Source organism: Pseudophryne corroboree, chromosome 1, assembly GCF_028390025.1.
Source record: "Pseudophryne corroboree isolate aPseCor3 chromosome 1, aPseCor3.hap2, whole genome shotgun sequence".
NCBI classification, from domain to species: Eukaryota; Metazoa; Chordata; class Amphibia; order Anura; family Myobatrachidae; genus Pseudophryne; species Pseudophryne corroboree.
Genome location: NC_086444.1, coordinates 27,830,290 through 27,850,358, shown reverse-complemented (window position 1 = coordinate 27,850,358; position 20,069 = coordinate 27,830,290). Strand labels below are relative to the sequence as shown.

The 20,069-nt window shown below is 41.9% G+C and overlaps 1 protein-coding gene across 2 annotated transcripts; it reads right to left on the bottom strand.

Moving 5' to 3' along the window:
- Positions 1–6,973: 6,973 nt before the first annotated feature.
- On the bottom strand, positions 6,974–11,772 carry LOC135056967 (putative nuclease HARBI1). 2 transcript variants are annotated; one of them, XM_063963120.1, is made up of 5 exons: positions 11,756–11,772; positions 10,906–11,656; positions 10,449–10,821; positions 10,118–10,139; positions 8,447–8,817 (listed from the first exon to the last, which is right to left on the bottom strand). In XM_063963120.1, exons 1-4 carry the CDS (start codon positions 11,768–11,770, stop codon positions 10,136–10,138), a joined length of 1,143 nt encoding a protein of 380 aa, XP_063819190.1. In that variant the 5' UTR covers positions 11,771–11,772; the 3' UTR covers positions 8,447–8,817; positions 10,118–10,135. The 2 variants fall into 2 exon arrangements, 1 of the variants encoding a protein (XP_063819190.1); XR_010244386.1 differs by lacking the exons at positions 10,449–10,821; positions 10,906–11,656; positions 11,756–11,772 and adding an exon at positions 6,974–7,116 and having other exon boundaries at positions 8,246–8,817; positions 10,118–10,437.
- Between the last annotated feature and the right edge of the window lie 8,297 nt (positions 11,773–20,069).

The window sequence follows — 20,069 nt, the reverse complement described above, 5'->3', positions numbered from 1 at the left end:
TTCAGTCCTGCATCCTGCACAACTGATCTATGAGAAGTGCAGCTAGATCTAGCTACTTCAGTCCTGCATCCTGCATAATTGATCTATGAGAAGTGCTACTAGATCCACTACGTCAGTCCTGCATTCTGCACAGCTGATCTATGAGAAGTGCTACTATATCCACTACTTCAGTCCTGCATTCTGCACAGCTGATCTATGAGAAGTGCCCCTAGATCCAGCTACTTCAATCCTCCATCCTGCACAGCTTATCTATGAGAAGTGCAGCTAGATCCAGCTACTTCAGTCCTGCATCCTGCACAACTGATCTGAGAAGTGCCCCTAGATCCAGCTACTTCAATCCTCCATCCTGCACAGCTTATCTATGAGAAGTGCAGCTAGATCCAGCTACTTCAGTCCTGCATCCTGCACAGCTGATCTATGAGAAGTGCCCCTAGATCCAGCTACTTCAATCCTGCAACCTGCACAGCTGATCTATGAGAAGTGCAGCTAAATCCAACTAGTTCAATCCTCCATCCTGCACAGCTTATCTATGATAAGTGCAGCCAGATCCAGCTACTTCTGTCCTGCATCCTGCACAGCTGATCTATGAGAAGTGCTTCTAGATCCAGCTACTTCAATCCTCCATCCTGCACAGCTGATCTATGAGAAGTGCTACTAGATCCAGCTACTTCAATCCTCCATCCTGCACAGCTTATCTATGAGAAGTGCTACTAGATCCAGCTACTTCAGTCCTGCATTCTGCACAGCGTATCTATGAGAAGTGCTACTAGATCCACTACTTCAGTCCTGCATTCTGCACAGCTTATCTATGAGAAGTGCTACTAGATCCACTACTTCAGTCCTGCATTCTGCACAGCTGATCTATGAGAAGTGCTACTAGATCCACTACTTCAGTCCTGCATTCTGCACAGCTGATCTATGAGGAGTGCTACTAGATCCAGCTACTTCAGTCCTGCATTCTGCACAGCTGATCTATGAGGAGTGCCCCTAGATCTAGCTACTTCAGTCCTGCAACCTGCACAGCTGATCTATGAGAAGTGCAGCTAGATCCAGCTACTTCAGTCCTGCATCCTGCACTGCTGATCCATGAGAAGTCCTACTAGATCCGCTACTTCAGTCCTATTAACTGCAGAACTTTGTTGCCTCCATTACCTGCCTTGTCTGGCTTCCAGGCAATGAGGCCCATCCTCTAAACCTATTTTTCATTAACTTTTGCAGCCTTTAATTGAATTAAGTCAATAAGATCCCAGTTTCTGCCTCTGCTCCCCAGATTTCTGACAGCTATACTGTATTTCTGCCACTAGATGACAATATAACGCAAAACTGATGGTTTTCATTTTCAATCAACATTCAAGTGAATTGCAAACTACAGTAATTCTGGTGAGTCTGATCTCTGGAGCTTGCTTTTTGGAATTCACACAAGCTTGGGATGGTGGTCTGCATTACAAAGCCTCCATAGCTCTGTTCTCTTTATGATAAAGCTACAATACTGTATGTTATGTTTTATAAAGCCACCTGAGACTTGGGGGTCTGCATTTTATAGTGGACTCAAGAACAGGTTGACACTGAATAGTAACAACTACTGTATTATGTATTGTGCTCAGTCTATTGGTCACTACAGTGTTCTCTGTATTGTATAGCTATCACTAGAATTCTTTCTGTATTTCTTAGGTTACACAGATGTTCTCTGCAGCATGTACTGTAGACTGTTTATTAATATACTGGTACTAGTAAAAGACATACTTCCAATATTAAAGGCTGATTTTAAACTATTAAAAATTATTTAAACTCTATGTCAGTTGATTTTGGGTTTCAGGGGCTGAAACACACATTTGCTAAAGGTTGATTTTTTTATTTTATTTATTTATTTATTCATTTATTTTGTTTTTTAATGTTAATAATTATGTGCTTTGGACCTGGAAGTACAACATCCATTTTCATCAATTTTAAATTGATCAAATCGACCTTTAGTAAATTTCCCCCTTTGAGTGGTGGAGCTGCCAAACAAAGTGGAAGAACTGCACCCAACTTATACAATAAGAGAAATTGATAAATATAGTTGTACTTCCACAGTAAATGAAGAATAAGAGCAGAGACTGAGGGGGAAACGTACTGTATCAAGCCTTTGAGAGAGTTAACTATCGTTTCAGATACTGTGTATCATAAATGAATGAAGCTGAAGCTGATTGTTTACTTGAAGCAACTTTTCCATTTTATTTATTCTCCAAGGCTTGATACATGTCCCCCTGAGATTTATATTCAACTCACAAAAACAGAAAAAAAAAATTTGGTGCAAAGAGTTGGGTAGCCTCAGGGCTACCAGTACTAAGCTCAAATTATTTTATTAGTCCAGCACTTCACAGGACCGGTTGGGCTGAAGCTGTTGTTTCCACTGCTAAATGCTTTACTCACCGGCATATGAGTTTTATTAAATGCCCATCCTACTATCTAGTTGCTGCTGTTCTCTTAATCTATTTCATTCACATCCAATGCAAACTTCATATACTGTTAAGAAATTCTGGGCTTTGCACACTCATGGCCTTTATCAATCTGTCAACAGCAAAGACTGTTCTCTCATCTTGTTTGATTTATGTCTGATAGCATATTCTTGTGCTGGTGGATATTGTTGGTCTTTGCCCAGCTGTCTTTTATTAAACTGCCATCATATCTGACCCTGCCCTGCCAGTCTGCTCATCTGCATCCAATTCCATAGTGCGTGGCACAAAGACGTAACACTACCTTGATACAGAAGATTTGGTTCTTATAATGGGGGTCATTCCGAGTTGTTCGCTCGCAAGCGGATTTTAGCAGATTTGCTCATGCTAAGCCGCCGCCTACTGGGAGTGAATCTTAGCATCTTAAAATTGCGAATGATGTATTTGCAATATTGCGATTACACACCTCGTAGCAGTTTCTGAGTAGCTCCAGACTTACTCGGCTTCTGCGATCAGTTCAGTGCTTGTCGTTCCTGGTTTGACGTCACAAACACACCCAGCGTTCGCCCAGACACTCCCCCGTTTCTCCGGCCACTCCTGCGTTTTTTCCGGAAACGGTAGCATTTTTTCCCACACGCCCATAAAACGGCCTGTTTCCGCCCAGTAACACCCATTTCCTGTCAATCACATTACGATCGCCAGAACGATGAAAAAGCCGTGAGTAAAATTCCTAACTGCATAGCAAATTTACTTGGCGCAGTCGCAGTGCGGACATTGCGCATGCGCATTAAGCGGAAAATCGCTGCGATGCGAAGATTTTTACCGAGCGGACAACTCGGAATGACCCCCAATGTTGCTAATTGTGAGTTGGTCATTAAAAAAAACACTGCAAATGAAACATATGACTATGACTAATGCACTCTAGGGACAAACAAGTAAAAAATACATGTTACATATATGTGCTGTGGCAAGACCAGGGTAAAGTTGCCGTGTCCTGTGGTAGACAGGTGCACGTTCTTACAGTAACACACCAGCCCCGGATATTTGGTCAAACAGCCTCAGCTATTTTTATTTGCAGAAAAGTAAAAATAAATCATACACATAAATCCTTGCCTGTCCGGCTCTTACTATACATAAGATGTGAGAAGGACCTACTGTCCCACTCACCAAAGCAGCAATTCAGTGCAGCACTCAGTTCAAGCAGTGATGGTATCTCTCTGCAAGCCAGAACTTTTCTCCCGAGGTAATAAGACACTCTGGGGTATATTTACAAAAGTGCAGGTTTTTAGAAGTGGAGATGTTGCCCATAGCACAGATTCTACTTGTCATTTATCTACCACCTTCTACAAGATAATAGCTAGCATATGATTGATTGCCTTGGTCAACATCTCCTCTTCTAAAAACCGCACCTTAGTAAATATACCCCTCTGTGTCCAGGCTGACAGCCTTTTAATATACCCATGTGGGTATAAGCACTGATTAGCATCCTCTGAGCCAGAACACCCTAAGGATCCGGACTGGGCCTAATGGATGGAGCCCGCCCTCACTCTCCATCCATAACCCCAGGAGCCCTTAACACTAGAAAGCCTGAAGGGGTCATTTTGACCCCTTAGCAATGGTTGCCTTTCAGCAATTTAGATTCCTTCTGATCTGATTTTTTTGGTGACTTTTCATAATTAAATGTCAAAATCAAGCCACCAAAATTTTGTTTGTGTAGGGTCAATATTTGGGAAAATATTTCAAGGTATACCTAAAAAGACTGAAGGGGTCAAAATGACCCCTGAGCTGTTTTGCATATAAATTCCTTTAAAATGATGTATGTGCACCTACTGAAGTTATAGGCTAACAAATTAAAATATTTTCAAGAGTAATATTGAATTTTTCCTTTTCAGCAGTTGCAAAGTGAGGGTCTGTGAGTCCTAACTGGAAGTTCCGTGTATTCACAGTTTCATAAGTGAAAATGCCCAGGTTCCATGATTTGACAGATGAGCAAATTCTAAAATGTCTTAAAAAATAGATGAAGAAGACTCAGGAGGAGAAGATGACGCAGCAGTACAAGCAGAGTCGGAAACTGAAGATATACAGTCTGATTCAGAGAGTGATGTTTCATACATACTTGAGGAATCTGAAGCCAGTGAAAGTTATGAGACTAACACTGATGACAATGAGTCCGGAACAGATCAAGCAGGTACTAGACCACATTTACCTCAGGGTAGGGGTCGAGGAAGAGGTGGAGCTCAGTCACAAATTATACAAGCACCTCCAGCTCAATTTCAAGGAAGAGGTCGTGGTAGAAAGTCATATGTGCCACCTGCAGTTGGGGAGAAGTACACTGCACCTGACAAAACAGAGTGGGATGTTTTTGGGGATTGGACATGCTCCAGGAACATTATCTCAACAAAATGCTCTTCGAGAAAATCCTGGTCCGACTCCTTATTCCAAACCAATAATTTCAATTGACAGTTTGGCTATTGCGTGGCGCTTATTGATAGACGAACCAATTCTGCGTCATATAAAGAATTGAACAGAGACAGAAGCTCAACGACAACTGAATAATAATACATGAACTGTTTGTTTGGAAGAATTTGATGCATTCAATGCTCTTCTGTATGACAGGGGTGCATATACCTCAAAGGGCTTACCTGTGAATCATCTGTGGTCTGAAAAATGGGGTCCTCACTTTTTTGGTCATACAATGTCCAGGGATAGATTAAAAGAAATTATGAGATTCTTGCGATCTGACATCAAGTCAACAAGGTCAGAGTGACTGAAAAGTGATAAATTTGCTTTGGCTTCTGAAATTTCGGAATAGGTTCATCACAAACAGCATTCTGTGCTACACTCCAGGATCAAATATCACTGTGAATGAGCAGTTATTCCCCTCAAAAGCAAGATGCCCCTTTACACAGTACATGGCCAACAAGCCTGATAAGTTTGGAATAAAATTCTGTCTTGCAGCAGATTCCAAATCTAAGTATCTTATTAATGGACACCCCTATCTAGGAGAGGATCAACTGAAACCAGCTGATGAAAGTGTTTTAACTCATGTCGTCCTGCGTTTGGCGGAACCATATTTGAACAAGGGTAGAAACGTAACAACGAACAACTATTTACCTTCTCTACAACTCGCTGACCAACTGCAAAAGAAGAAAACAAGCATTGTGGGAGCAATGAATCGTAAGAGAAGAGAGGTTCCAACAAAAGTAAAGGAAGGAGGTATGACACTTATGTTTTGAATCATGACCAGTGTACATTGACCGTGTACCAGGGGAAAAAGCAAAAGAATGTCATCCTCCTTAGCTCACTTCATCCAGATGTTGATATTGGCAAAGATGCAAAGAAGCTTCCCGAAACTGTATCATATTACAACAAAACAAAAGCTGGAGTGGATACAGTTGATCAGATGGCAAGAACATACAGTGTAAAGGCTGGTAGTAGAAGATGTCCTGTACAAGTCCTCTACAACACCCTCGATTTGGCAGCTGTCAATGCAAGGATTTTGTATAACAGTGTCACAAGTAAAAAAAATCAGTCGTTTATTCTACAACTAGCAGAGGAACTTCATCAAAAATACGTTATAACTAGAAAGGGTCCAGCAGCAATAATCCCACCAGCTCAATGTACAGAAAATGTCGATTTGAGACGAAAACGACACAAATGTTACACTGGAAATAATTGTAAGGGAAATAAAACATGCGAAAGTTGTGACCGATGCAGGAAGTTTGTGTATGGTAAATGCAAAGCAATTGTGAGGAAAATCATTGTGTGCAAAAACTGTGTGACCTAGACTCAAAGACAATGGCCCTCATTCCGAGTTGTTCGCTAAGTTTTTCGTTCGCACAACCTATTAGTAAAGTTGCGTTAATGTAGTAAATTTGCGAACATCCGCCCCCAACGTATTTTTGCTCATTCGCACGCATTATTACACAAAGTGGGCGTACGCCAAATGACATCGCAGCAATGCGAAATCCTCGCAGCAATGCGAACCCATCGCATTAACACATACTTCTTCGTAAAAATACTAAGTTGTAGTAGATTTACACATTTTTCAGTTAAAGTGCTCACTTTTGCTGAGAAACGCAGCACAATTTGTTTTTATACTATTAAGTGGACTAACACCTTCCAATTAAAAGGCCACAAGCCCTCCTCAATAACAAATCCAATTAGTGAATGATTTGAAATGTTCATGATCAATTAAGTATTTGTTTAAATACCTGAAGTGCACTTTGTAGCCATAAAAGAGCCTCCTTTTATTTACATGTTTAATATAAATATAGATGTTTGCAATGTGCTTGGTCTAATGTGTTTTCTGAATTTATTAAAGTAGAGTTTTTGTATGTGAATGAAGGTGTTTGCATGTTTATTTAGCCAATAACATGTTTTATTTGGTGTTTTAAAATAACTTACGTTAGATGTTTGAAATGTTTAAGGTAAAAAATGTTTGTTCTGCAATCTGCTGTTCCTTTATTGCATTAATAAATAATAAAGAGCCGCTGAAGTATTTAAATTTAGTAGTTTATTTTATTTTTTTACTGGAATAATGATAATATCCTTTTTTTTTTTAAATCAAAAAATTAACAAAATTTTTCCATTGCGTCCACAAGACCCAACAAGGCCTGGAGATGGAGCCTCATGTTGGAAACAATCTCCTGCAACGATGTGGGATCTCCAACGGCAACATCTGAAATTAAGAGATAACATAAACATTACTAACTTACTCACATTGCTTATTATCCAAGCAAGGCACAAAGCACACTTTAATGCAGGCAGGTCCAAACTGCATCCCTCAAGCTTGTGTGAAACTACATATACCAGCATGCGTTGACTCAGTTTTGGGGCCAGGGAATGCCAAACCTGTGTCAGGGCATGCTGGGATGTGTAGTTTCTCAACAGTTGCAGTTGCGCAGTTTGGACAGGCCTGCTTAATGGCAAAGTTGATACATCATGGCTGTTTTATGGTACAATCATTAGCAGAAAAACACACAAGCCTGCTCAGTCTTTTTTTGTTACTTATTACAGTTTTCTTGACCATGGGCTACATTTACTACTATGTGAGTTCATTTTAAGATGTAGCGTCGCCCATAGCAAACAAGCCAAAATAAGATTATTATCTTGTAGAAGTGGTTCCCCAATTGTAAAGATTAATTGTATTGGTTGTTATGGGCGACATCCCATGTTAAAGATAACTTCCATCTTCATCACTGTTACACCATGTTGGCATTCATTCTCATCTTTTTTTTATTTATTTTTTTTAAGGGGTTTGGTCCAGCCTCATCACACTGCATATCAACATCTTCAGAAGGCCAACATATCCTAGCATTCCCACACTCCCTGAAAGCTGCCCTTACTAAATAAGTGCAAACAGGTTTGACTTGAACAATTAGTCATTTTGTGAATGTAACTTTCACACCACAAATCAGTGTGTCATTAGGCTGCATAACAAAGTGAAGCATGTGATTTGTAAGTGCAAATATTAAGACTACACAGGCACAAGTGTAAAAGACCAACAACATACTAAACTCCACTCAGGTCTAACTGTTTACCAGAAAATGTAACACATATAAACCCTGTTGTCCTGGCAACCCTGGCTACCTAATGAGTGTCAACCTAGAGTGGACACACAAAACATTGCACACATACACACTGTACATATAATGACACTCACAAATATGTAAAGGCAACATGTACACCATGAAGAAAAACACAAATATTTGTCCTTGGCCCAAGAATTCAAACAGTACAACACTGCATGTTTTGTCATTGTAAGTGTAAGTGGGTAATCATTTGTAAAAATTTTTTAAAAAACTTACTTTCCACGGCAACATGAAGACTCCCTGAACTGTCTTCAGGGGCTTCCTCTGCCCATTCACTGGGTGGGGATGTTGGCTGGATGGGGGAAGGCGGCTGGATGGGGGAAGGAGGAGGGATTGGGGAAGGAGGAGGGATTGGGGAAGGAGGCTGGATGGGGGAAGGAGGCTGGATTTGGACTGCAATTTCAGAGGGGGGGTCTGATTGAGAGGGCGAGGGGGGCGGAGAGAAAGTTAATGCAATAGAGGGTGAGGGGGGTTGAGATGGTGATGTAGAAGTTGAAGGAGAAGGGGTATGGGAAGGAGGAGAAGGGGTCCCAGAAAGAGATGGAGAGATGTGGTGAGAAGGGGAGTGGAAAGTGGAGTGGGCCAGGGAAGCTGAGGGGGACTGGGAAGCTGATGGGGACTGGGAAGATGAGGGGGACTGGGAAGATGAGGGGGACTGGGAAGCTGAGGGGGACTGGGAAGCTGAGTGGGACTGGGAAGGGGAGGGGGCTGTGAAGGGGAGGGGGAGTGAGAAGGGGAGGGGGACTGGGAAGGGGAAGGGGGCGGAGAGTTGTGCCGTTGTTGTTGTCCTATAATGATATTATTGACAACATTTAGTTTACATGAGAAATTACATAGTAAACAATTTGAATTATCAATGTTCTGTTCCATGTAAAATTCAGTGTTTTTAAAAATTGAAAAGCAAACATGTTAAGATCCTCTTCATGTTGGCCACAGCAAACAAAATGAGTCCAAACTTTTACTTTGAAGCTCATTCCTTAATCTAGTCCATTGAGTCATAGTGATTGGTCTAGGCAACATCACCAGATCACTATTCAAGGCACCTTATTATATAGCCAGCACTGATCAAGTATTTGGGTACAGTTTCCTGGCTGGTTCTTATTTCTTGAAAACATGCACTTGTTTGGTGACAGTTTGCTACAGTCAGTACTGTTTGCCCTAACCACACACACTGTCCTATTTTCCAAAAAAGGACACTCAAGGTTGCAATTAGCCTACCACTTAGTGTAAATTGTGGGTAATTCCAAGGGGATTACAGCAGGAATATAGTTTGCAATTGGCCAAAACCATGTGCACTGCAGGGGAGGCAGATATAACATGTGCAGAGAGAGTTAGATTTGGGTGGCTTATTTTATTCTGTGCAGGGTAAATACAGGCTGCTTTATTTTAACACTGCAAATTATTTTGCAGATTGAACACACCCCACCCAAATCTTACTCTCTCTGCACATGTTACATATGCTTCCCCTGCAGTGCACATGGTTTAGCCCAATTGTTCACTAAATTCCTGCTGCAAACAACTTGGAATTTCCCCCATTAGCACAATTTATGCTAATAATCTTATGTAATGTAACTTACTTCGTGTATGCATAGTTCGGATTTGCTGGCGGATCTCCGCCAACAGATCGGGAGTCCTCCTGCGGAGATCACTCCACCTCCTCTCAAGTTGTATGATTGTCCGCCTTCTGCGGACGCGAGTCCGCAGCAGGCGGCGGACCTCCGCGTAGGCCTCGCGCTTCACCCGATTGGGGATGAAGCGCCCAACGCGGCCTACGCGGCGGTCCATCACCGCAACCAGCACGCGGAGCTCCCGCCTGGTGAACGGTGCTGCACGCATCATGGCAATGGCGTTTTCCTTATTTGGGCATATATTTATAGTGTCTGTTAGCATGTGATTGGTCCAAAATCTATGTTGTCATTTCTAATAACTTTATTGATCTTTGCAATGCTGTGAAGAGCAGAGTGTTATTTCGCACGAGCGGAAATACGCATTCGCAGAAGCAAATATTTATCATAAACAAAATTTAAAAAAAACACAGACACAGAGACACAGTTTATTTAAAATTACTATACATATCTGTGTACTCACCACAGTTCGTGTGATCATTCAGCTGGACAGTCACAAAGTGGGAAACATTGAGTATCATTTGTTTGTGTGTTTGTTTACATAATCAGGATTTGAGGATATAAAACAAATAAGGACACTATTTAGCAACATTACATTATTTGGTTTTCTAACTAAACATTGTAAACTTAAAGTGTTTGCGGAATTTGACGCCAACAAAAATTACCCATTCCAACACAACAAAAGCCTTACACAATCACTTTACAATATCATACAAAATGTCATCATTGTTAAAAAAACATAAGCATACTGTGTTTTAAAATTTTTAAAACTAGAAAATATCAAAACACTATACCTGAAATATTCGGCAACAATCCTTGCCCTCACTTGGCTCCCCCTCCGTGTAACACTCCCCCCACCGAAGTGTCGAACAACCCCTGGCTCCTCATCAGGCAATTCCTCTGCCTGAGGAAGCTCTACACTACTCCTTACTGCGATATTATGTAGTATTGCGCACAGGACCACTATTTTACTTGCCATCTCCGGCGAATACATGATGTCGCCACCAGTGCGGTGGAGCACACGAAACCGCCCTTTAAGGACACCAATTGTGCGCTCCACCAGCTGCCTAGTGGCAGTAAGCGCGGAGTTAAATGCCATCTGTGGTCCTGGCCTGGGATTACGGTAAGGAGTCATGAGCCAGGGGGTGCAAGGATATCCACGGTCTCCTGTTGGAAGAAAAGCCAAAATTTTGAAATATTAAATTTGTCAAGTTACTTTTTTAAGAAAAAAATATTTGAGCAACAACTCACCCAATAACCACATGTCTGCTCGTTGACTTGATCTTAATCTCTGCCATATCCCTGATTGTCTAATGACATATGCATCATGTGAACTTCCAGTAAATTTTGCATTCAGGGAAAGGATCTGGAGGGATGGCCCACAAACAACCATTACATTCAGAGAATGAAACAGTTTCCTGTTTCTATAAATTTCTTCATTATGTCTTGGTGGCTGAATAGCAACATGTGTGCCATCCACAACCCCAATAACATGTGGGAAGCGACTACCACCTTCCTCAAATTGCCGCTTCACCACATCTAGGGCACCAACATCCAAAGGCATATCAATGAATTGCTTCACCCGCTTTAGGAAAGCCTGGCAGACACGCCGCAGGACCTTACTGAACTGGCCCTGCGACATGCCAACCAGGTCTCCCACAACATGCTGATATGAGGCTGTAGCCAAAAAATTTAACACTGCAAGGAATTGTGTCAATGGTGGTATTGCTGTAGGATACCGAATTTCAGACTCCAGATCACTCTCTATTATGGAGAGAGTGTCTAGGATTAGATGTGGTGGCAGCCTGTATCTACGCACCACCACATCATCTGGCATACCAAAAAGTAGGACACGGGTTCGGAAAATTGGTGGCCTAGCACGCCTCCGTTGCCTTGGTTGATGAGGAGCCGGCTGTGGTTGTGGGGCTGGCGGTTGGGGTGGGAGTGCTGGCGTGGGTTGGGGAGGTAGGGCTTCTGCAGCAATAAATATTGACATAACACACTTTTTTGAAAAAGAAAAAAAACGAGGTGAAAAATACAAAAACAACTTATAAAAAATATTCAAACAATAAATGTTGTAAAAAATGTTGGGGAAACTTACTGCAGGAGCGTACATTTTTTCTGTGTTGAATTCATGGCCAAAATGTGAAATTAATAAAAAGAAAAATTAAAAAAATATGTTATTTTTACAAATAAAAAAAAAACAAAATTAAACATTTCTGAGCATCAAATACATCACAAACACCAATTAAAAAAACAAAAAAAAATAAAAAAAACATTTAGTAGCTAGTCCAGGAAAGACAAACACTACTTTGCAGATCAATCCTGGGAAACAAAAATTCTATTTTAGACAAAATGGAAAACAAACAGAATCACCACACTTTTAAGAAACACAAACAGCAAACCAAAACACAGGCCAAGGGCACTTACCTGCTCCAAAAAAAAGAAAGACTTGGTGTTCAGTAGCACACCCAGAAAATAAATGAAACCAGGGATATTTCTCCCAAAAGCAAACACCTACAAGAGAACACAAATGACAGTCAAAAAACAGCATACAGACCATTAAAACTAAACAGGCACCAACACAGGCCAAGGGCACTTACCTGCTCCAAAAAAAAGAAAGACTTGGTGTTCAGTAGCACACCCAGAAAATAAATGAAACCAGGGATATTTCTCCCAAAAGCAAACACCTACAAGAGAACACAAATGACAGTCAAAAAACAGCATACAGACCATTAAAACTAAACAGGCACCAACACAGGCCAAGGGCACTTACCTGCTCCAAAAAAAAGAAAGACTTGGTGTTCAGTAGCACACCCAGAAAATAAATGAAACCAGGGATATTTCTCCCAAAAGCAAACACCTACAAGAGAACACAAATGACAGTCAAAACAAAGAAGCACAGGTTTATTTTCACAAATGGACTAGCAAAATAGTTATGTTTTTAAAATATTTAAAACAATAAATTTTTAATAAAATTTTTTAACAAAACAAAAAAAAAAAAAAGAATCAAGAATACTCACAAACGAAAAAACGCATAACAAATGCAACACTGTCTAGATTCAAAACGCAAACAAAATGACAAAGGTATGCTTGACAATTACTCACTCTGCAAATTCCACAAGCACCTTCACGCACAAGCCAACAAACAACTGAAACTCCAAACTACCTACACTCACAGCGTGCAAAGTAGGCCCTTAAATAAGCAGTGCAATCATTAACCAGAATAACAGTGTACAGCTGTGTGAATTAACGATTCGCACGTAGGTATATAAGCACACACCTCGGCGTACACACGTCATCACAAACATGGCTTCTCGTGAGCAAATCGCTGCAGAGATGGACCGCATTGCAGAGCAGGAGATGGCATTGCGGAAAAGACGCATAGATTGCCAACGGCGCATGCTGGAATACGCCTCTGCGGATGTTGAAGAGGCAGGACCTAGTACTCAGCAAATGTCTGCTTCTGAACCACAACAATTGACTGGGGATACTCTGCCACACACACAAAGTGACCAAACTGAGGGAGAATTGGCTTTAGCCACACAAACACAACAGACAGAAGCTGCTAGTGAGGAGGAAGATGGTGATGAACAACAAGAAACCTCACAGGCTACCTCCAGACGGAAGAAAAGACAGCCTGCATTCACTAAGAGGGAGTTGCGTGTCTTGGTCACGCAGGCCATGTCCAAAATCCATAGAGGGCCAAAAAACATGGGGGCTGCTTCAAAAGAACGAATCTGGAGAGACATCACCAAATCTGTGAATGAAGTTGGCTCTGTCGTCAGAACATCACAGGAAGTGAGACGACGGTAAGTGCATATTGACAGTCCTTTTTCTGTGCTAAGTTGACTAAAAAATGTAGTTACATGTGATCAGAGGCGGGTTGGCCATAGTGTTTACAGGGAAGATTCCCGGTGGGCCGGTGCATCCACAGGGCCTGTTCTGTTTGAGGACATGTGGTCCTTTTTATAGACATAATGAATAAGATGCTAAATAATTTGCATATGTGAAAATGACTTTGCCACTTAGCCTGTGATTGCAGATGATCTAGTGCAGTGGTTCTCAAACTCGGTCCTCAGGACCCCACACAGTGCATGTTTTGCAGGTAACCCAGCAAGTGCACAGGTGTATTAATTACTCACTGACACATTTTAAAAGGTCCACAGGTGGAGCTAATTATTTCACATGTGATTCTGTGAGGAGACCTGCAAAACATGCACTGTGTGGGGTCCTGAGGACCGAGTTTGAGAACCTGTGATCTAGTGTATGCTCTGTCTGCCTGCTTGGCTGACATATAAGACTGAGTGAATAGTGATTGGGATACGGTTGGTGTAATAAGCAAGAAAATATATCTTTCTAAAGAATTATATAGTTTCCTAAATTCTGAATGTGTATCATATAATGTGCTAATAATATTTAATTTTATTTATTTTTAACTTCCCCCTTGATGCTGGACATGCCCACTATCTGGAAAGTCATGGGGGTAGGGTGCTGCTGCCATGGCCCATGGCTAGACCTTAAACCCCTGATGCTGCCCATGTGGGGCCACTAGTACAAATTTTTCCAGGGCCGTTTTTTGTTCCCAATCCGCCCCTGCATGTGATGTTATGTCTAGCAAACACAAGCAGAACACGTGTCCTATATATTAGCTTAGACAAATAATAAGACTCTACTTTGTCCCTCTTTCACAATACATATGTAGGTGGGCCGACTACAAATCCCGCCTGAAGGCAAAGAGGGCTGCGGAGTGGAATGCCTCAAGGGCTACAGGTGGAGGAGCACCTGTCGCTGTGGAGTATACTGACTTGGAGGAGATGGCGATGCCCTGTGTCAGTTATGAGGAGGGCCAAGGGGTGTCTCATATGGACACGGACCTGCCTGAGATCCTGACGGGACATGACTTGGAAGGTAAGTTTACACATTTATTTGTCTGTAATTTTGACAGTATTTATAATAATAAACTAATTTTGTATCCTACTTTTTTCCCACACATTCTTCTATTTGCTTGCCACAAAACACAGCACAGGGGGGTGAACAGTTTGAGTCACAGGCCGGTTATGTGGTTGAGGCTGAGGTGGAGGGACCTAGTGAGTCTGGCAGTGTGGGCCAACAAATCCCACCTCTGCAGGTTCCTACTGGCCCCCCCACCCAACCCTCTGCTATCCCGGAGATCCTGCTTGAAATCGCTAGGTATGGTGAGAGCCTAAATCGGTTTCAAGACGGGGTCATCCGGGAGGTAAGCCAGATAGCTGTCCGGCTCACTGAGCACCGAACCTGTGTTGAGCAAGGTGTTGCTCAACTCTGCCAAGGTCTGGCAGAGATCAGGCAGGGCCAAGAACAACTTGCCTCCTCATTCCAAACCCTTGCAAATAACATCTTGCAAGGGCTCCAGGCCATCGCTGTCTCCCTTGCCCACAGTGGCAGAGAGCCACCCACATCGGCTCCCTCCCCTGCCCCTGCCCAGGAAGAACAGCCCACTGGGCAGGCCCAACGAAGGTCGCTCCGCAGACCTTCCAAAGAAGAACAGCCTCAGGCGGGGAGAAAAAGAAGAAAATGATGTCTCTCCAGATGGGCAGCACCCATGTTTTTGATGTTGCCTCTCTGTATTTTTGGAGTTGGCTTGTGTGACCAGAATGGATAACTCCCTCTTAGTGAAATGTATTTTTTCTGTTTGGATGTATTGTAGCCTGTGAGTTTATGTGTATAAACACCAGAGCCATCTTCCTCTTACTAGTGTGCTATGTATTGTTGTGTTTGTGTGGTGGATCCTAATTCTTTCTCATTTGGTTTAAAATGTGTGTGTGGCAGGGTGTGTCATGTTTTATTTATGCTTTAAATATATACTTTTGGCAGAAGCAGACTTTTGCAGAGTACTGAGTTCTGCTATCTAATGATTGTCAGTGCCATCTGCTTGCTGCTTGGTCCATCTCTGCCTGTGCGACTCATGTGGAGCCATGTTTAAATGTTGTCAAAAAATTATATAGTAATAAAAAATATATTTAAAAAATTTGAGCAGTTTCTTCCAGGTAATGCAGTTCCAGAAAGATTAGGTCAGCATATAGACACTTGTAGACCAATCTGCTAATTCTCCTTAAAAATTGAAAAAAACAAAAAAAAAAGGTATGCTTTGCACCACACTTTAATGTCCATATTAAGTAAACAGACACGACGCTTTTTATAAATATCTAGGGTCAACAGGACATCATTTCAAACATTGTCAGATATTATAATCAAATATTATTGTGACTTTTAAGGCTAAATTAAAGTGTATGCTGCATTATGTTGGTGTTGGTTTATTTTTAAACAATTATGCAGATTTCAAACACTTTCACAAAAATTTTCATTTGCTTGTATTTGGGAGTCTTACACACATTAAAACAAGTTTTAAAAAGGCTTACACAACAATTTCCAAAAAAACAAAAACCCTTATTTGGCAGTGTGTGAGATTTCTATGTGAGTAGACTAAACATGTAATGTGTGTTCAGACAATTGCTGGTTGGTAACTTTCATCTGCTCATTAATTAACAAGTAATTGGACATCAGATGAATGTGATATCCAATTAACTGCTAATTACTGCATACACACTTGTACCAGTACTTCGCAAATGTAGAGTAACTGCAGACCTACTCTGCTGCTGCGTGAATGTTGCTACGGTTTCCTATGTTAGTTTTAACAGCGACAATGTTTATTTGCTAAAAACACGCCCATTGCGAGTTGCATACTCCCACACTGTACGCCCACTTTCACGCCCATGTCGGAGCATTGCGAAGTCGCGCCTCCGCAACGCCCACGCCACTCCTCGTTTTCGGTTGCCAGTTACGGCTTTTTTTTTTCTAAGTAATTTTGCACAGTTGTCGTACGTATGTACTCGCGCATGCGTAATCACGCATTTGCGCATGCGCAGATACTTACATTTCGTAAATTTGCGATGCGATGACTCTTAGCGAACAACTCGGAATGAGGGCCAATGTCAAGAAATGTAATCATTTTGTTTCATGGTACTTGTTGTTTTCGGTCATTTTTTTCTTTTCTTAATTTTTCATAATTTATGTCATGTTTTTCGACATACTTATGTTTTTGGAGTTCTATTTAACATTAAACTGCAGATGTTAGTACTGTTTTCTACCAATCACTAGAATAAATACATAATAAATACATTTTTTGGGGGGGGGCTGTCAGACTGAATTTATATTAATTGCAGACCTAATTGCTGCGAATATAAATTTTCAAATTCAATAGGTCTTAGTAGAAATTAATAGTTCAAGTGATATACAAAAACCCAACTTGTTCTGAATAAAAATTTTATAAAAAATTTAGTGTTTTATGACAGGGGTCAAAATGACCCCTTCCCGTCTTACTTGTAAGTAAAATTTGTCTTTCTAGTGTTTACCGGCTTTTACATAAGCCAAAATAGCTCTTACCAAGCCATTTACAAACACCTTCCTGGGGTTTTAAAAACATAGGACAGAGACCTAGGATAGATACAGTATAACTGCCCTCCAACGGCGTATATAGAGAGGAGGCGGCCCGTTTGCAGGCTACATCTGGACCCCTTCCTCTCTAGCCGGCGGCAGTGCTTAGACTCTGGGCACTAGGGTCTGTAGGGCGCGGTGGCCATTTTCACAGTGATTTTCCTACTGTGCATGCACAAAACACCGGAAAAAGGTCGCCGCGCCATTTCCCCAGTGATTCCGGCAATGCTGCTGCTTCGCGGCGGGACTCCGGAGGGTAAGTATTACAAATAATGGGTGTAGGAAGTGCACCCATTATAAACACCCCACTGCAGCCCTGAAACACCATCCCAGTGCTTCTATCGCAATGTGTATAATCGTTATACATTTTTTATATACATTCATATTGTTCATGCGTAGACAATTCGATAACCGTATTGAAGATACCAAAATGTCGAGAAATACATTTTTGTGCTGTTACATTTTGTTATCAAAGAACTATGTTTTCTTTTGGGTTTTTGCTTTTCAAAATAATGACTTAATTTTACAATATTAGATAAAAATAAAGTAAAATATATTATGTGTTGTCCTAGCATAAGTTTTATCAAATTTTAGAGCTTGCTGTGGACTAGATCAGTGGTTCCCAACCTCGGTTCTCAAGCACCCCCAAACAGTTCATGTTTTCCAGGTCACCTAGCAGGTGCACAGGTGTATTCATTACTCACTGACCCATTTTAAAAGACCCACAGGTGGAGCAAATGATTTCACTTGCAAACCTGTGAGGAGACCTGGAAAATATGAACTGTTGGAGGTACTTGAGGACCGAGGTTGGGAAACACTGGACTAGAAGATTGCTAATTATATCCTGTTATGTAAAAACACTTGTCCTAATTTGAATGTAGAGTATGTAGGGGTGATCTTGTGGGTCATACCCATCTTGGTTGCTTCTCTTCTATGTCTGAATTGGTGTTACTCGGTGGCAAAGTGCCATTTGTAGGTTGGCGTGTCGTGGAAATGTAGACAGATTTGCAGGCTATTCTAAGTCAACATATGGGGAGGTCCAGACATTTTAAGCCTAATCTCTTGAACTAACGACGGGGCTGGAGCAAATACAGATAATATTGTAGTGTTGAATGCTGCTGCCTTGCTCTGAGGGCTGGCGGAGGTGCAGTTGTATAGATGTGGCAGAATACAGATGCTTCCATTGATTTCCAGTCACTAGAAGCAGATGGATCTGGGACTGCATTACGTGTGACTCAGGAGGGTGAACGTCATGAAAATGAGATAGTCCTTATGGTCACGGAGCTGCTAAGTTTGTGTTTTCCATGGTAACCCTGACACTGCAGATAATATTTAATTGCTGAACAAAATATGGCTATCATTTTATTATAAACTCAGATAGACCTGTTTTACAGACAAATGCGGGCTATTATATATTGTGTTCTATGTTAAACAATCAATAAGAACATTTTTGGTGTCTTCCTACAGTACATCTTCCGAGCACTGTTATGCGTGATATCCCATTAAAATAAGAGCAATTGTAACAGCTGGTGCCGTTCTAGATAAAATTGTATTTAAAAAACAAAAGAGCAGTTCGGTGGAGTGACAGTTGGAGTGGTTGGGAGGGGGGAGCTGGTGACGCCAAATCGCCAACGCACAGAGCTGAGCAGCTGAGAGAGGGGAGGCAAATAAGCAAAAAAAACGATATAAGCCGCAGAGAGGAAGCAGAAGGGATAGACACGGAAACAGCGGAAGAGCAGCAGGGGTAACAAAGTGTGACAGCCCTTCTCTCATTAGTCGTACTGCCACTAGACTGCCCTGCACTGCATCAAGCATCAGGGGGCGGGCAAAGCACTGACAGCAGAAACGGCCCTTTACTTATTTCTCTGTGCCACTTGTGGGGACTCATCTCCTGTCCAATACAGTGGTACGACGGGAGAAAGCAGATCCTCATCTACACAAGCTCTATTATTTTACATTACTATATTCGTACTGGAATACAAATTTGAAACTTCTATCCTCCCCAGGCAAAACTGAGGAATGCCTCAGCTACTTATTATTACCAATGGTGGTTTAATTGCTGGACAGTCTGAGGGCCGTGGTGGTGTTGCTTTACTCTGGGTGAACTGCACTGGTCCATTTTGTTATTTTCTCCTCTTTTTCGCCTTTCGCCTTTCAGTCTTTTTCTACTTACAGATGGAGCCTCGCTTATCTAGCCTTCTCTGTTGTGCCTAGGTGCACCTAGGATTATTAGCATACGCCTTTCACCTATTGTTCTCAGCTGCAATACAATACAGAGAGAACAATACAGCAGGGGATTAAGGGGGTAATTCAGATCTGATCGCAGCAGCAAATTTGTGAGCAGTTGGGCAAAACCATGTGCACTGCAGGGGGGGCAGATGTAACATGTGCAGAGAGAGTTAGATTTGGGTGGGATGAGTTCAAACTGAAATCTAAATTGCAGTGTAAAAATAAAGCAGCCAGTATTTACCTTGCACAGAAACAAAATAACCCACCCAAATCTAACTCTCTCTGCACATGTTACATCTGCCCCCCCTGCAGTGCACATGGTTTTGCCCAACTGCTAACAAATTTGCTGCTGCGATCAGGTCTGAATTACTCCCTATGTCATTACAGCAGGGGATTAAGGGGGTCATTCTGAGTTGATCGCTCGCTAGCTATTTTTTGCAGCGCAGCGATCAGATAGTCGCCGTCTATAGGGGAGTGTATCTTCGCTTTGCAAGTGTGCGATCGCATGTGCAGCCGAGCGGTACAAAAACATTTTGTGCAGTTTCTGAGTAGCTCAGAACTTACTCAGCCGCTGCGATCACTTCAGCCTGTCCGGGCCCGGAATTGACGTCAGACACTCGCCCTGCAAACGCCTGCGTTTTTCCAACCACTCCCTGAAAATGGTCAGTTGACACCCACGAACGCCTTCTTCCTGTCAATCTTCTTGCGAT